This window comes from Microcaecilia unicolor, chromosome 7, assembly GCF_901765095.1.
Source record: "Microcaecilia unicolor chromosome 7, aMicUni1.1, whole genome shotgun sequence".
Taxonomy (NCBI): domain Eukaryota; kingdom Metazoa; phylum Chordata; class Amphibia; order Gymnophiona; family Siphonopidae; genus Microcaecilia; species Microcaecilia unicolor.
In genome coordinates this window covers 124771289-124785623 of record NC_044037.1, presented here as the reverse complement: position 1 = coordinate 124785623, position 14335 = coordinate 124771289, and the positions used below count along the sequence as shown (strand labels likewise).

At 48.0% G+C, this 14335-nt stretch overlaps 1 protein-coding gene across 2 annotated transcripts in view; it reads left to right on the top strand.

The window, feature by feature from the left end:
* KREMEN2 (kringle containing transmembrane protein 2) overlaps positions 1–14335 on the top strand; it is a 190645-nt gene that overhangs the window by 131379 nt on the left and 44931 nt on the right. For both annotated transcript variants that reach the window (XM_030210192.1, XM_030210191.1), the window contains 2 exons: positions 1136–1273; positions 5047–5119. In XM_030210192.1, coding sequence (XP_030066052.1) covers positions 1136–1273; positions 5047–5119 — 211 coding nt within the window. The remainder of the gene's footprint in view (positions 1–1135; positions 1274–5046; positions 5120–14335) is intronic.

Below are 14335 nucleotides of genomic sequence, written 5' to 3'. Positions count from 1 at the left end.
AGCACTGCCCAATTAACGGCTGGACATCAAAAACCTCCAACAGGGATTGGACTGTACACCACAGCCACTTTTACTTCACTTTATCGACTGGGACCCCAGCAAGGCGAACTTCACTCATGACCGCAACAATCCCTCCATAACATAAGTAGAGAGTTCATTCTAAGTTTAAATCAACAATGTTTCCTTCTCCGTATAAAGGATAAATCCGGAGGGGACGACCCTGAAACACGGAGGGAGGGAGGGAGGGACGGGACGACCCTGGAACTCGGAGGGAGGGAGGGGATGACCCTGGAACTCGGAGGGAGGGAGGGGACGACCCTGGAACTCGGAGGGAGGGAGGGAACAACCCTGGAACTCGGACAGAAAGAAGGGGACGACCCTGGAACTCGGACAGAAGGAAGGGAGGGGACGACCCTGGAACTCGGAGGGAGGGAGGGAACGACCCTGGCACTCAAAGGGAGGGAGGGGACGACTCTGGCACTTGAAGAGAGGGAGGGGACGACCCTGGCACTCGAAGAGAGGGAGGGAGGGGACGACCCTGGCACTCGAAGAGAGGGAGGGGATGACCCTGGCACTCAAAGAGAGGGAGGGAGGGGACAGACGACCCTGGAATTGGGAGGGAGGGGACGACCCTGAAACTGGGAGGGAGGGAGAGAGGGAGGGGGGGCCTGGCACACACTCTTATTCTCACACACACACACTCTCTCTCTCACAGACACACTCGCACCCAGTCTCACCCTCTGTCACACACACACACTCGTAAATTCACTCTCTCTCTCTCACACAGTCACTCTCACACACACTCTTTCAAACATACACACTCCAAGGAAAACCTTGCTAGTGCCCGTTTCATTTGTGTCAGAAACGGGCCTTTTTTACTAGTCTTAAATAAAAGCCACATAAGTGCTTATTTTTAAAAACATATAAGCACCTGTGTGTCTTCATAAAATGCTATCACAAATCCTGTAGAAACAGCAGCTAGACTGGAGCACCATGCACCATTTTATGATTACTGTGAACACTGAAAAAAGAGTTGCTTGTATATTTGAGGTGTACAGGAGTTTCAAGAGAGGGAAACTAAGAGATGAGGCAGTCCCTGAAACCCATTGTTCATCTCTGGTTTGTATGTGCACAGGTGTGAAGAGCATCACAGTTCAGGATCAAGAACTGGCACAAACAGAACACCTGGATGGACTGGTTCTTAGCACACTGTCAGATGGATTGACTATCAACTATTTTCACAGCACTGAACCCTTCACCCCCAGCATTGGAGGTAAGGGAAAGATGGAGGATGGAGGGAAATCCCAGTGCTGTTGACCCCCATGCTGTCCCAAATCATTTTTCCTTCCCCAAATCCTTAAAGCATCCTTCTCCCAACTTATCAACTCATTTAAAACAGTCAGTGTCAATAATGTGATTGTAATATTGTTGTAACCAGGATCACTGGTTTCCTGCATAGTTAGTGTATGAGGGATTGTGGATGGGTAGCGTAAGAGGAGCTGAGGGGATCAGCAAGGTGGATGCGGGAAGTGTGTGAAAGAGTAACTGGAGCTCTTGCCTCAATGGAGGGGTAGTATGTCTCTAAAAAAGAAACTTGGGGATAAGTAGAGGTGAATTTGGCTTGATGTTCCTTTATCTCACACCATCAAAGTTAAGGAATATAGGTTCTCTATTTTTATGCGATTGGTCCAAAATTATGGAAAGCATAAGGAGTCCACAAGCGTGGAGGAACACCAGAATCCCACAAGAGGTCACAGACAATGAGTAGGACTGGGAGACAGATAATGACACTTCAAAATCAAACCAAAGGACATCAAAGGTGAAGAATAATCTTTATTGATGACTTAACACAGCACTGTGTTTCAGCTCAAATGTGCCTGCCTCAGGAGTTTCGTATTAATATATGGTATAATAATTTCAAATAACAACGTGTGAGTCAGACAAGTTTTCAAATAGAATTTATACATTTTTTTACTTAAATTAGCCTTTGATGTTAGCACAGATTGAATTGGTATTTTATGGATGAGTCCTCATTTAGGGGCCCTTTTACAAAGCATGGCAAGCCTACTGTTGGCTTGCCACATGCCAGTTTGGCACTACTGCTAGCCTACCGCAGGAGCCCGGCGGCAGTTCCTGCCCTCACCATGCGCCATTTCCAGCACTTCAGAAATTTATTTTTTATTTAAGCACTAGTGGAACCATGCCCGTTTCCTCAGCAATGAAACGGGCCCTAGGAAGGCTGTGATGTTACCTTTTTTTTCTCTCTCCCCTGCCCTCCCCTCCATGTCCAGCGATTCTTCCCTCCCCTCCATGTCCAGCGATTCTCCTCTTCCCTGCCCTCCCATCCGTGTCCCGCAATTCTCTCCTCTACTGTCCTCCTATCCCATCCATGTCTATCAATTCTCCTCTGCCCTGCCCTCCCCTAACCTTCCTCCCCTCGATGTCCCACGATTCTCTCCTCCCCTCGATTTGTACCTGAACGTTCTCTGGCTGGCTAGCGCTGGCTTCCGTTCCGTTTGTAACAACCCTCCTGACGTCAGCTCGCCTCCAGCGTTCCCTTCCCTCTCACTGTTCCGCCCTCTGACGTCATTACGTCTTGACGCGAGGGTGGGACAGTGAGGGGGAATGGAACGCTGGAGGCTGGCTGATGTCAGGAGATGTTATGAACCCAGACAGCCAGCCAGCCAGTCATGGAACGTTGGAGGTGCAAATTATTATATAGGATTGGGGGCGCGCCTGAGATAAGGGCTTCCTCAGGAAATGGCCACACGGCAAGTGGTTAACCTACTGCACAGCCATTACCTTTTTTTTTTTTTAAAGCATTTTACCTGCTGTGGCAAATCCATGCGCCAACACCACCGCAGAGCCTCTTTTACCACAGCTTGGTAAAAGGACCCTTTAGTGTTGGATTTTTTTAAAGTATCATTTATCATTTATAAGGTTTGCTATACCGCTTCTCTTGCATGCAAATCGAAACAGTTTATAATACATAAGCTACATAAAACCAAACCTACCTAACTAGTGGGAATGCCATAAAATAAATAGGAAAGCACACTCACTCAAGTATGTTCTTATTTGATTGTATATATTATTATGTACTCCACCAAGGATAGAAGATCAAGCGGGTAATAAATTGTTTAAATAAATAAACAAATAAATTGTGAAAAGAGGGCTTGGGGGATTACTTGATCAATTAGGTAGAAAGGTGTTTGTCATATGTGTGAAAAAAGAGTCAGGGGATTGGCAGGGTTGTGTATGTAGAGGAGATCGGGGAGGGGGATTGAGCAGGCAACTGGTATGGAGAAAGTGGCAGGCAGTAGGGAAAAAGGTTTGAGTAAAGATAAGAATGCAATGGGGTGTGGAACTGAAGGCAGGGGAGAGATATCTCCTTTTTCCCCATACAAATTTCCCCCAAGATCACAAAACTTCAATTCTTTTCTCCCCCCCCCCCCCTCTTTAGTTCCGTAACTCCCTTCTCTTTCCCCCTCCCTTTCTCCTCCTGAACCCTGATCAACCCCCCCTCCTCCTCAAACCCAAATCTCCTTTTCCTCTCCTATCTCTGAGACCTATTCTTTCTCCTTGCTTCACCTATCCCCAAATCCTCTCCATATCCTAATCCAGTGTTTCCCAAACTGTGCGCCACGGCACCCTGGTGCGCCGCAGCAAACTCTCTGAGGTGCCGCAGCAAATCCTGACCTCCTTCCTGCCCAAACCACTATTGCAGAAAGCAGCGCAGCAGCTGCAGAAAACAAAACAAAAAAAAAAAGCAAGCACAGGGCTGCAGCAGCCTTCAGGCATGTGCTGTCAGTTCTGCTGGTCCTCTGCCTCCAGAACTGGAAGTTGACATCAGCGGGGGCAGAGGACCAGCAGAGCCAACAGCGCGCATACCTGAAGGCTGCTGTGGCCCTGCGCTTGTTTTTTTTTTTTTGTCACAGCCATTGGGGTCAGGGAGCAGACAGCACTCTGGACTCGCAGAGGCAACTGCCAAGGAGATTGGATGAAAACAGGAGATTGGATGAAGTCAAAAAGTTGAAGCCAATAGGTCAGTCTCTGTTTCCTTTCCCATTCAAAAAAAAGCAATCAAATCTATGAGCTGCTGCACCCAAGTTGTCATTCTTTATTGTTGGTAGCATTTTTTATTTAATCTCACTTATATTTTTAAACATGCTGCCTTGTGCAGCATACAGATGTACAAAGAGGAAGTATAATAATGGAATAACTTTTCATAGGTAGAGTAGTAATTTGTTATAAATCGTAATCAGTGTGTTATTTGGAGAGGCTGGTTATAGGGACACCCTAGCACTGATATATTTGTGCAGATAAAAAGATGGAGACCTGTATGGCCGGGGTGGGGGGGGTGGGGGGGGGGAGAGACCTGTGTGGCCAGGGTGGGGGGGCAGACACTTGTGTGACTGGGGGTGCCATAAAAAATTGCTTGGACATGAAGGGTGCCGTGAACTAAAAAAGTTTGGGAACCACTGTCCTAATCTGATATCTGAGATCCCCCTACTCATTAAAACTCCCATAACAAAAGTTATACAAAAACAAAAGTAATGTTGTAAAACTGCATTTGTTTTTATTACACAAAACAATTTGCATTATATCATATGCAAAGTAATACAAATGTGCTGCTGAATTGTCACAGTATTTCCGAAATTTGCTGCTGAGATTTCTAATCTTTGTCACACCATCTACCTGCATGGAACCTGAGGGCTATAGTTATACCTATTGTGACATTGATATTAGTGTATAGGAATGATAGGTTCTCATTTTGTGACATTAAAGGTGTCAGAGCATGAGTGTGATTAGGTTCTGACTATTGGTCAGTGATGGTATCTGAGTAAGTTGTATTACGGCTGATTAGATATACTTTATGGTACTTAGCTTTCATCATATTTTGTTTCTGTGTTTCAAAATGTACTGTAAGTGTGATTGGTTATCACTATCAGGGCAGTGATCGTATTAGAGTATTTGTGTTACAGAATTTTAAATATGGTATCAGCGCCCCTGTCAGACTGACCTCTCATAAGCCTGTTCCTCTTTCAGCCTGGATGATATATGCAACCAGTGGAGCCTTTGTCCTGATCCTCATCATTACCTCATATCTCCTGAGAAAGAGGTGAGAAGCATCTCAGTACCCATGAGAGGCAGGAAAGGAGAAGAGAAGGAGCAGACATGATCAAAAATATATTTCATAAATGCTGTTTCCAACAGAACAAAAATGCATTATTTTGAGTCTTTCATGGACTATTAATCCATGTGAGAAGATGGAAAAAAAGGGAGCAACAAGCACTTTATAATCATTGCCAATATAATCATCAAAGTGTTACACTGGTATTGTTGAATTTTCAAATATTAATAAAGCTGTATGAGTGAATGAATGAACCACCATGAAAAAATGACAGAGCAAAAAGTGGTGAACATTATGCATAGGAGAGATAAATATCATTGCAATATCCAACAGTATTGTAAAATCAAAATTAAACAAGTTACAGAAATCTGTGTAATCAAATAATAGAAATAACAATGAGTCTGATATTCTTAAAAGACTCATGCTTGGCAATATGTTTCAAAATTTGCCCCCCGCTAGGCATAATTTTATGTATACACTGCATAGTCACGGGTTCTATGCATAAAACATATGCATAGACCAAGAGGCATGGTTTGGAGTGGGCTGGGCCTTGGCAGTAAAGTTATATTTGAAGTGGCAAAATTCAGCCACACTCAGGTCAATATTTAGCAGGAGTTAACCATGTAGGAATAACTCCTACCCAGTTAACTCTCATTACTGGGACCAGCACCTAACAGGAGAGTGCCGCTGAATTGGTAGCATGGTTTCCTGGGATTTGTACCATGGAATGTTGCTACTATTTGGGTTTCTTGCAGGTACTTGTGACCTGGATTGGCCATAGTTGGAAGCAGAATACAGGGCTAGGTGGACCATTCGTCTGACCCAGTATAGCTATTCTTATGTTCTTTTCTGTTCTGACTGCTGTGGCACTATCCACTTAGTAGACAGCAAAATGGAAGAGGCTCTAAAGAGCCACAGATGTTATCAGTGAAGAAAGATGAGCAGATCCCAAAATAATGTTCTCACATAAAGCAATCCTTTATTAATAAGTGTACCCAATGTGGTCCACATTTCGCCCAATACAGGGCTGCCTAAAATCATAGTGTATATATTAATAAAATGTCCAAATATAACTACGTGACATCAAAGTAAATTATTAAAAGACAACATAATAAAAACCTGGTTAAAAGTATATGCAGATTGTGTGGGAACACTCTGAATTGGTGTGCACAGACAAGATACAGCAATTGTAAAGCGAATGCTACATACCTGTAGAAGGTATTCTCCGAGGACAGCAGGCTGATTGTTCTCACTGATGGGTGACGTCCATGGCATCCCCCTCCAATCGGAATCTTCACTAGCAAAGACGTTTGCTAGCCCTCGCGCGCCCATGCGCACCGCGCATGCGCGACCGTCTTCCCGCCCGAATCGGCTCGTGTTCATCAGTCCCGTATGTAGCAAGACAAAGACAAGGGAAGACACAACTCTAAAGGGGAGGCGGGCGGGTTTGTGAGAACAATCAGCCTGCTGTCCTCGGAGAATACCTTCTACAGGTATGTAGCATTCGCTTTCTCCGAGGACAAGCAGGCTGTCCCTCAGGCTCACTCAAAACAACAAACATGGTCAATTGGGCCTCGCAACGGCGAGGACATAACTGAGATTGACCTAACAACGTATCCAACTAACTGAGAGTGTAGCCTGGAACAGAATAAAAAATGGGCCTAGGGGGGTGGAGTTGGATTCTAAACCCCAAACAGATTCTGAAGCACTGACTGCCCGAACCGACTGTCGTGTCGGGTATCCTGTTGCAGGCAGTAATGAGATGTGAATGTGTGGACAGATGACCACGTCGCAGCCTTGCAGATCTCTTCAATAGTGGCTGACTTCAAGTGGGCCACTGACTCTGCCATGGCTCTAACATTGTGAGCCGTGACATGACCCTCAAGAGCCAGCCCAGCCTGGGCGTAAGTGAAAGAAATGCAATCTGCTAGCCAATTGGAGATGGTGCGTTTCCCGACAGCCACTCCCCTCCTGTTGGGATCAAAAGAAACAAACATTTGGGCCGACTGTCTGTTGGGCTGTGTCCGCTCCAGATAGAAGGCCAATGCTCTTTTGCAGTCCAATGTGTGCAGCTGACGTTCAGCAGGGCAGGAATGCGGACGGGGAAAGAATGTTGGCAAGACAATTGACTGGTTCAGATGGAACTCTGACACTACTTTCGGCAAGAACTTAGGGTGAGTGCGGAGGACTACTCTATTATGATGAAATTTGGTGTAAGGAGCATGGGCTACCAGGGCCTGAAGCTCACTGACTCTACGAGCTGAAGTTACTGCCACCAAGAAAATGACCTTCCAGGTCAAGTACTTCAGATGGCATGAATTCAGTGGCTCAAAAGGAGGTTTCATCAGCTGGGTGAGGACGACATTGAGATCCCATGACACTGTAGGAGGTTTGATGGGGGACTTTGACAAAAGCAAACCTCTCATAAAGCGAACAACTAAAGGCTGTCCCAAGATCGGCTTACCTTCCACACGTTAATGATATGCACTGATTGCGCTAAGGTGAACCCTTACCGAGTTGGTCTTGAGACCAGACTCCGACAGGGTCTGTGTAGGACAAGAGTGAGGATCTAAGGCCTTGCTGTCACACCAGACGGCAAATCTCCTCCATAAAAAGAAGTAACTCCTCTTAGTGGAATCTTTCCTGGAAGCAAGCAAGACACGGGAGACACCCTCCGACAGACCCAAAGAGGCAAAATCTACGCTCTCAACATCCAGACCGTGAGAGCCAGAGACTGGAGGTTGGGATGCAGAAGCGCCCCTTCGTTTTGGGTGATGAGGGTCGGAAAACACTCCAATCTCCACAGTTCTTCGGAGGACAACTCCAGAAGAAGAGGGAACCAGATCTGACGCGGCCAAAAAGGAGCAATCAGAATCATGGTGCCTCGGTCTTGCTTGCGTTTCAACAAAGTCTTCCCCACCAGAGGTATGGGAGGATAAGCATACAGCAGGCCTTCCCCCCAATCTAGGAGGAAGGCATCCGATGCCAGTCAGCCGTGAGCCTGAAGTCTGGAACAGAATTGAGGGACCTTGTGGTTGGCTCGAGATGCGAAGAGATCTACCAAGGGGGTGCCCCACAATTGGAAGATCCGGCGCACTACTCTGAAGTTGAGCGACCACTCGTGAGGTTGCATAATCCTGCTCAACCTGTCGGCCAGACTGTTGTTTACGCCTGCCAGATATATGGCTTGGAGACACATGCCGTAACGGCGAGCCCACAGCCACATGCTGACGGCCTCCTGACACAGGGGGCGAGATCCGGTGCCCCCCTGCTTGTTGATGTAGTACATGGCAACCTGGTTGTCTGTCTGAATTTGGATAATTTGGTGGGACAGCCGATCTCTGAAAGCCTTCAGAGCGTTCCAGACCGCTCGTAACTCCAGGAGATTGATCTGTAGACCTTGTTCCTGGAGGGACCAGCTTCCCTGGGTATGAAGCCCATCGACATGAGCTCCCCACCCCAGGAGAGACGCATCCGTAGTCAGCACTTTTTGCGGCTGAGGAATTTGGAAAGGGCGTCCCAGAGTCAAATTGGACCAAATCATCCACCAGTGCAGGGATTCGAGAAAACTCATGGACAGGTGGATTACGTCCTCTAGATCCCCAGCAGCCTGAAACCACTGGGAGGCTAGGGTCCATTGAGCAGATCGCATGCGAAGACGAGCCATGGGAGTCACATGGACTGTGGAGGCCATGTGGCCCAGCAATCTCAACATCTGCCGAGCTGTGATCTGCTGGGACGCTCGCACCCGGGAGACGAGGGACAACAGATTGTTGGCTCTTGTCTCCGGAAGATAGGCACGAGCCGTCCGAGAATCCAGCAGAGCTCCTATGAATTCGAGTCTCTGTACTGGGAGAAGGTGGGACTTTGGATAATTTATCACAAACCCCAGTAGCTCCAGGAGTCGAATAGTCATCTGCATGGACTGTAGAGCTCCTGCCTCGGATGTGTTCTTCACCAGCCAATCGTCGAGATAAGGAAACACGTGCACTCCCAGTCTGCGGAGCGCTGCTGCTACCACAGCCAGGCACTTCGTGAACATCCTGGGTGCAGAGGCGAGCCCAAAGGGTAGCACACAGTACTGGAAGTGACGTGTTCCCAGACGGAATCGAAGATACTGTCAGTGAGCTGGCAGTATCGGAATATGCGTGTAAGCATCCTTTAAGTCCAGAGAGCATAGCCAATCTTTTTCCTGAATCATGGGAAGAAGGGTGCCCAGAGAAAGCATCCTGAACTTTTCCTTGACCAGATATTTGTTCAGGGCCCTTAGGTCTAGGATGAGATGCATCCCCTCTGTTTTCTTTTCCACAAGGAAGTACCTGGAATAGAATTCCAGCCCTTCTTGCCCCGGTGGCACGGGCTCGACCGCATTGGCGCTGAGAAGGGCGGAGAGTCCCTTTGCAAGTACCTGCTTGTGCTGGAAGCTGAAAGACTGAGCTCCCGGTGGACAATTTGGAGGCATGGAGGTCAAATTGAGGGCGTATCCTTGCCGGACAATTTGAAGAACTCAACGGTCGGAGGTTATAAGAGGCCACCTTTGGTGAAAAACTTTCAACCTCCCCCCAACCGGCAGGTCGTCCGGCACGGACACTTTGATCTCGGCTATGCTCTGCTGGAGCCAGTCAAAAGCTCGCCCCCTGCTTTTGCTGGGGAGCCGAGGGGCCTTGCTGAGGCACACGCTGCTGACGAGAGCGCGTGCGCTGGGGCTTAGCCTGGGCCGCAGGCTGTTGAGAAGGAGGATTGTACCTACGCTTACCAGAAGAGTAGGGAACAGTCTTCCTTCCCCCATAAAAACATCTACCTGAGGAGGTAGATGCTGAAGACTGCCGGCGGGAGAACTTGTCGAAAGCGGTATCCCGCTGGTGGAGCTGCTCTACCACCTGTTCGACTTTCTCTCCAAAAATGTTGTCCGCTCGGCAAGGGGAGTCCGCAATCCGCTGCTGGATCCTATTCTCCAGGTCGGAGGCATGCAGCCATGAGAGTCTACGCATCACCACACCTTGAGCAGCGGCCCTGGACGCAACATCAAAGGTATCAAATACCCCTCTGGCCAGGAATTTCCTACATGCCTTCAGCTGCCTGACCACCTCCTGAAATGGCTTGGCTTGCTCAGAAGGGAGCTGGTCCACCACCAGCTTCCGCACATTGTTCCGCATATGGATGCTCGTGTAGAGCTGGTAAGATTGAATCTTGGCCACGAGCATGGAAGAATGATAGGCCTTCCTCCCAAAGGAGTCTAAGGTTCTGGGGTCTTTGCCTGGGGGCGCCGAAGCATGCTCCCTAGAACTCTTAGCCTTCTTCAGGGCCAGATCCACCACACCAGAGTCGTGAGGCAACTGAGTGCGCATCAGCTCTGGATCCCCATGGATCCGATACTGGGATTCTATCTTTTTGGGAATGTGGGGATTAGTTAGTGGCTTGGTCCAGTTCGCCAGCAATGTCTTTTTCAGGACATGATGCATGGGTACTGTGGACGCTTCCTTAGGTGGAGAAGGATAATCCAAGAGCTCGAACATCTCAGCCCTTGGCTCATCCTCCACAACCACCGGGAAGGGGATGGCCGTAGATATCTCCCGGACAAAGGCGGAGAAAGACAGACTCTCGGGAGGAGAAAGCTGCCTTTCAGGGGAGGGAGTGGGGTCAGAAGGAAGGCCATCAGACTCCTCGTCAGAGAAATATCTGATGTCCTCCTCTGCCTCCCACGAGGCCTCATCATCGGTATCAGACATAAGTTCACGGACCTGTGTGTGAAGCCATGCCCGTCCCGACTCCGTGGAAACACGGCCAAGGTGGGAGCGTCGAGAGGTGGACTCCCTGGCCGGCAGCGGCGAAGCTCCCTCCCCCGACGTCGTCGGGGAGTCCACCTGGGAGGCAGCTGAAACCGGTACCGCAAGCGGTACCGGTACCGGGGACCTCACCCTGGGCAAAGGGCCAGCTGTCGCCTCACTCGACGGCACCGGTGGCGCAGGCACCCCCAGTACCGGAGGATAAGGTCGCAACAGCTCTTCCAGGATGCCAGGAAGAACGGCCCGGAGACTCTCGTGCAGAGCAGCTGTGGAGAAAGACTGAGAAGCCGGTGCAGGCGTCGAGGTCAGAATCTGCTCCGGGCACGGAGGTGGTACTGGGCTGTCCGGGGTAGAGTGCACCGACACCTCCTGGATGGAGGGTGAGCGGTCCTTCCGGTGCCGATGCCTGCTGGGTGCCGACTCCCTCGGCGACCCAGAGCTCCTGGTACCAAGTCGGGAAGGTGACCGGTGACGATGCTTCTTCAACTTCTTCGAGCGAAGCATGTCACCGGAGCTCCCCGGTACCGATGAGGAGGACGTTGAATCCAGACGTCACTTCCTCGGGGCTGGGGCCGAAGATGGTCGATCCCGGGGGGGGCTGTACCGCAGGAGCCCTCAGGGCAGGAGGAGACCTACCCGAAGGCTCACCGCCACCAACAGGGGAATGGACAGCCCTCACCTGCACTCCAGACGAAGCACCACCGTCTAACGACATCAGCACCAGCAGGGGTCCCGGTACCACCGACATGCTCTTTCGGAGTCTCGGTACCGACGACGCAGGAGGAAGACGCCTCGATGCCGTCAACGCCGATGCGATCTCTGAAGACTTTGGTGCTGCTGACGCCGATGCACCCGACGAATCTCGAGATGCTGTTGCCGTCGAAGCGCCGGAGAACAGAACGCTCCACTGGGCTAATCTCGCTACCCGAGTCCTCTTTTGCAAAAGAGCACAAAGACTACAGGCCTGCGGGCTGTGCCCAGCCCCCAGACACTGAAGACACGAAGCGTGCCTATCAGTGAGCGAGATTATCCGGGCGCACTGGGTGCACTTCTTGAAGCCGCTGGAAGGCTTCGATGACATGGGCGGAAAAATCGCGCCGGCGAAATCAAAATTTGTGATGATGACAATAGGCACCGAGAAAAAAAGGGAGAAAAACCCGTACGGGCGGGCAACAAGGCCACTCCCGAAAGCGAAAGGATACTTACGCTGGGAAAAAGCTAGAAATATGGGAAAAAAAGGAAACCTACTCTTTTTTTTTAACAACAGAGAAAAGTAGAAAAACCGCGAAAGATGCGCGAGGTCTTCTGCAGGGCACGAAACGGCGGCAAAACATGACCGTCCCGAGCGCGGACAAAAGAAGACTGACAAACACGAGCCGGTTCAGGCGAGAAGACGGTCGCGCATGCGCGGTGCGCATGGGCGCGCGAGGGCTAGCAAACGTCTTTGCTAGTGAAGATTCCGATTGGAGGGGGATGCCGTGGACGTCACCCATCAGTGAGAACAAGCAGCCTGCTTGTCCTCGGAGAATATAACAGTTAAAACCTGAAGTTAAAAGTATATGCATATTGTGTGGGAACACTCTGAAGTGGTATGCACAGACAAGATACAGCAATTGTAACATAACAGTTAAAACAGTAATGCATATCAAAGCAGTGAAAGACATATCAGAACATGATTTTTCTTCTATAGTGAGTTAATACATTTCTAACCAAAACATTATGATATATCATGCAGAACACCTGGTGAATCACTAATGGGTAGCAGAATATATCAGATCCAAGACCAACTACATACCAGTAAAAAGTCAGAAGCACTAGGCTTGGCAGACCTCCTCCAAATCAATATCACAGTACTGATTATGCTAAAAAAAAAAAACAAAACAAGAAGTGAACTGATAAAAAAAGCTGCTAAAAAGCTAAGCTAAACTTAAAAAAAAAGTTCCACCTAGCCAGCAAGCAGTGATAGCACCAAGATGTGCTAACTGATTTAGCGTTCATTAAATGATAAGACACCCATAGTATATAATGGGCATCTTATCATTTAGTGTATGCTAATCAGCGCACACTAAATCCATTAGCGCACCCCATAGAAAGTACTCAGGAACATATGATTCAAACAAGAGGGGCTGCTGAGAAAAGCCTTTTATACCCTGCCTTGGCAGTTTTCTGTGCTTTTTTATTATATATTCCAATTATTTATGTTTTATTGAATTGTAACTTGACCAGGCATGACATGTTTTTGGGGTGGTATTTTTACTTTTGATTTTATGCATTTTTTGAATCAAGGAAGCAAGATTGTAAGGGTGTTTATAGAACATTGCCCCTCACCCTTAAGAATAGTCCCTCAGGTAGTCTGAGCCTCCTTAAAACCACTAGTCCCACCCAGGGAGGAAGTGAGATGGGAGGGGTGGAGCCAAAAAAGGACAGGAACCAGGAAGTATAAAAGGCAGGGCCAGAGTGGGGTTAAGGGGGCCCAGGGAAGGAAGAGGTGAAGCACCAGCATACACCTGTATGATCTAAGTCTAGCTTCTGTGACCTGGCTGAGGTAAGTCAATTTTTGATTTGAAGTCTTGTAAGTCTTGTTCTGAGGTCTGGCCAGGGGTCAGACCTGGAAACCCAGAGAAAGAGAACAGAAACATAGACTGTGTTTGAGGCATGGCAATCACAAGCTACAGACTGTGTTTTGGGCCCTTTCAGCCATGGCCTTGGTTAAGTCTTTGTTCTCTGAAGTACAGAAACTTTATCTTTGTTCCTGGGCCTGTGAAGTAACAGGACTCAGACTGAAGTTTAATAAAGCCCATATTTTATGTTTATAACCTTGTCCTGCCGTGTTATTGCGAAGGCCCACCCTCAACCCTCGCTCATAGTATCACAAGAATATAAAAGGCTTTTCTCAGTAGCCCCTCTTATGCATGCTTAAATGTATATTCAGTGGCACCTTTAAAATGGCTCGCACCACTGAATATACAGCTAAAGAGTGCTGCTCTTGCTTGACTTTATCAAGCAGCCATGACCACTTATGTGAACAAATTGAGATTAATATTGCAAGTATCCTTTCATCAGATCATACAAGGTAGCATTATCAATGACACCTAGAAACTTTATAGAACAAGGAAATTCTGATTTTGTTTTCATCACATTTTTATATTGGTTGTGATTTCAGCTTTTATCATCATTTTTCTCTTTTATTACCTTTTCTAAATAATTTTCTCCTGATGCAGGTGGTTTTACCAAAAACAGTACCTTGTCACAATTTGATTACAATTTTAGAATTAATTCTTATATTGTATTTTTTCAGTTTATAACAATAAGTTTTGTGTCAGTATTCAAAAGCATTCATATGTTTAGGTATTTATCTTAGAAGCGCTATTTGGGATGTACTGAAACTGGCATTTAAACATTTATATAGCACAATCCT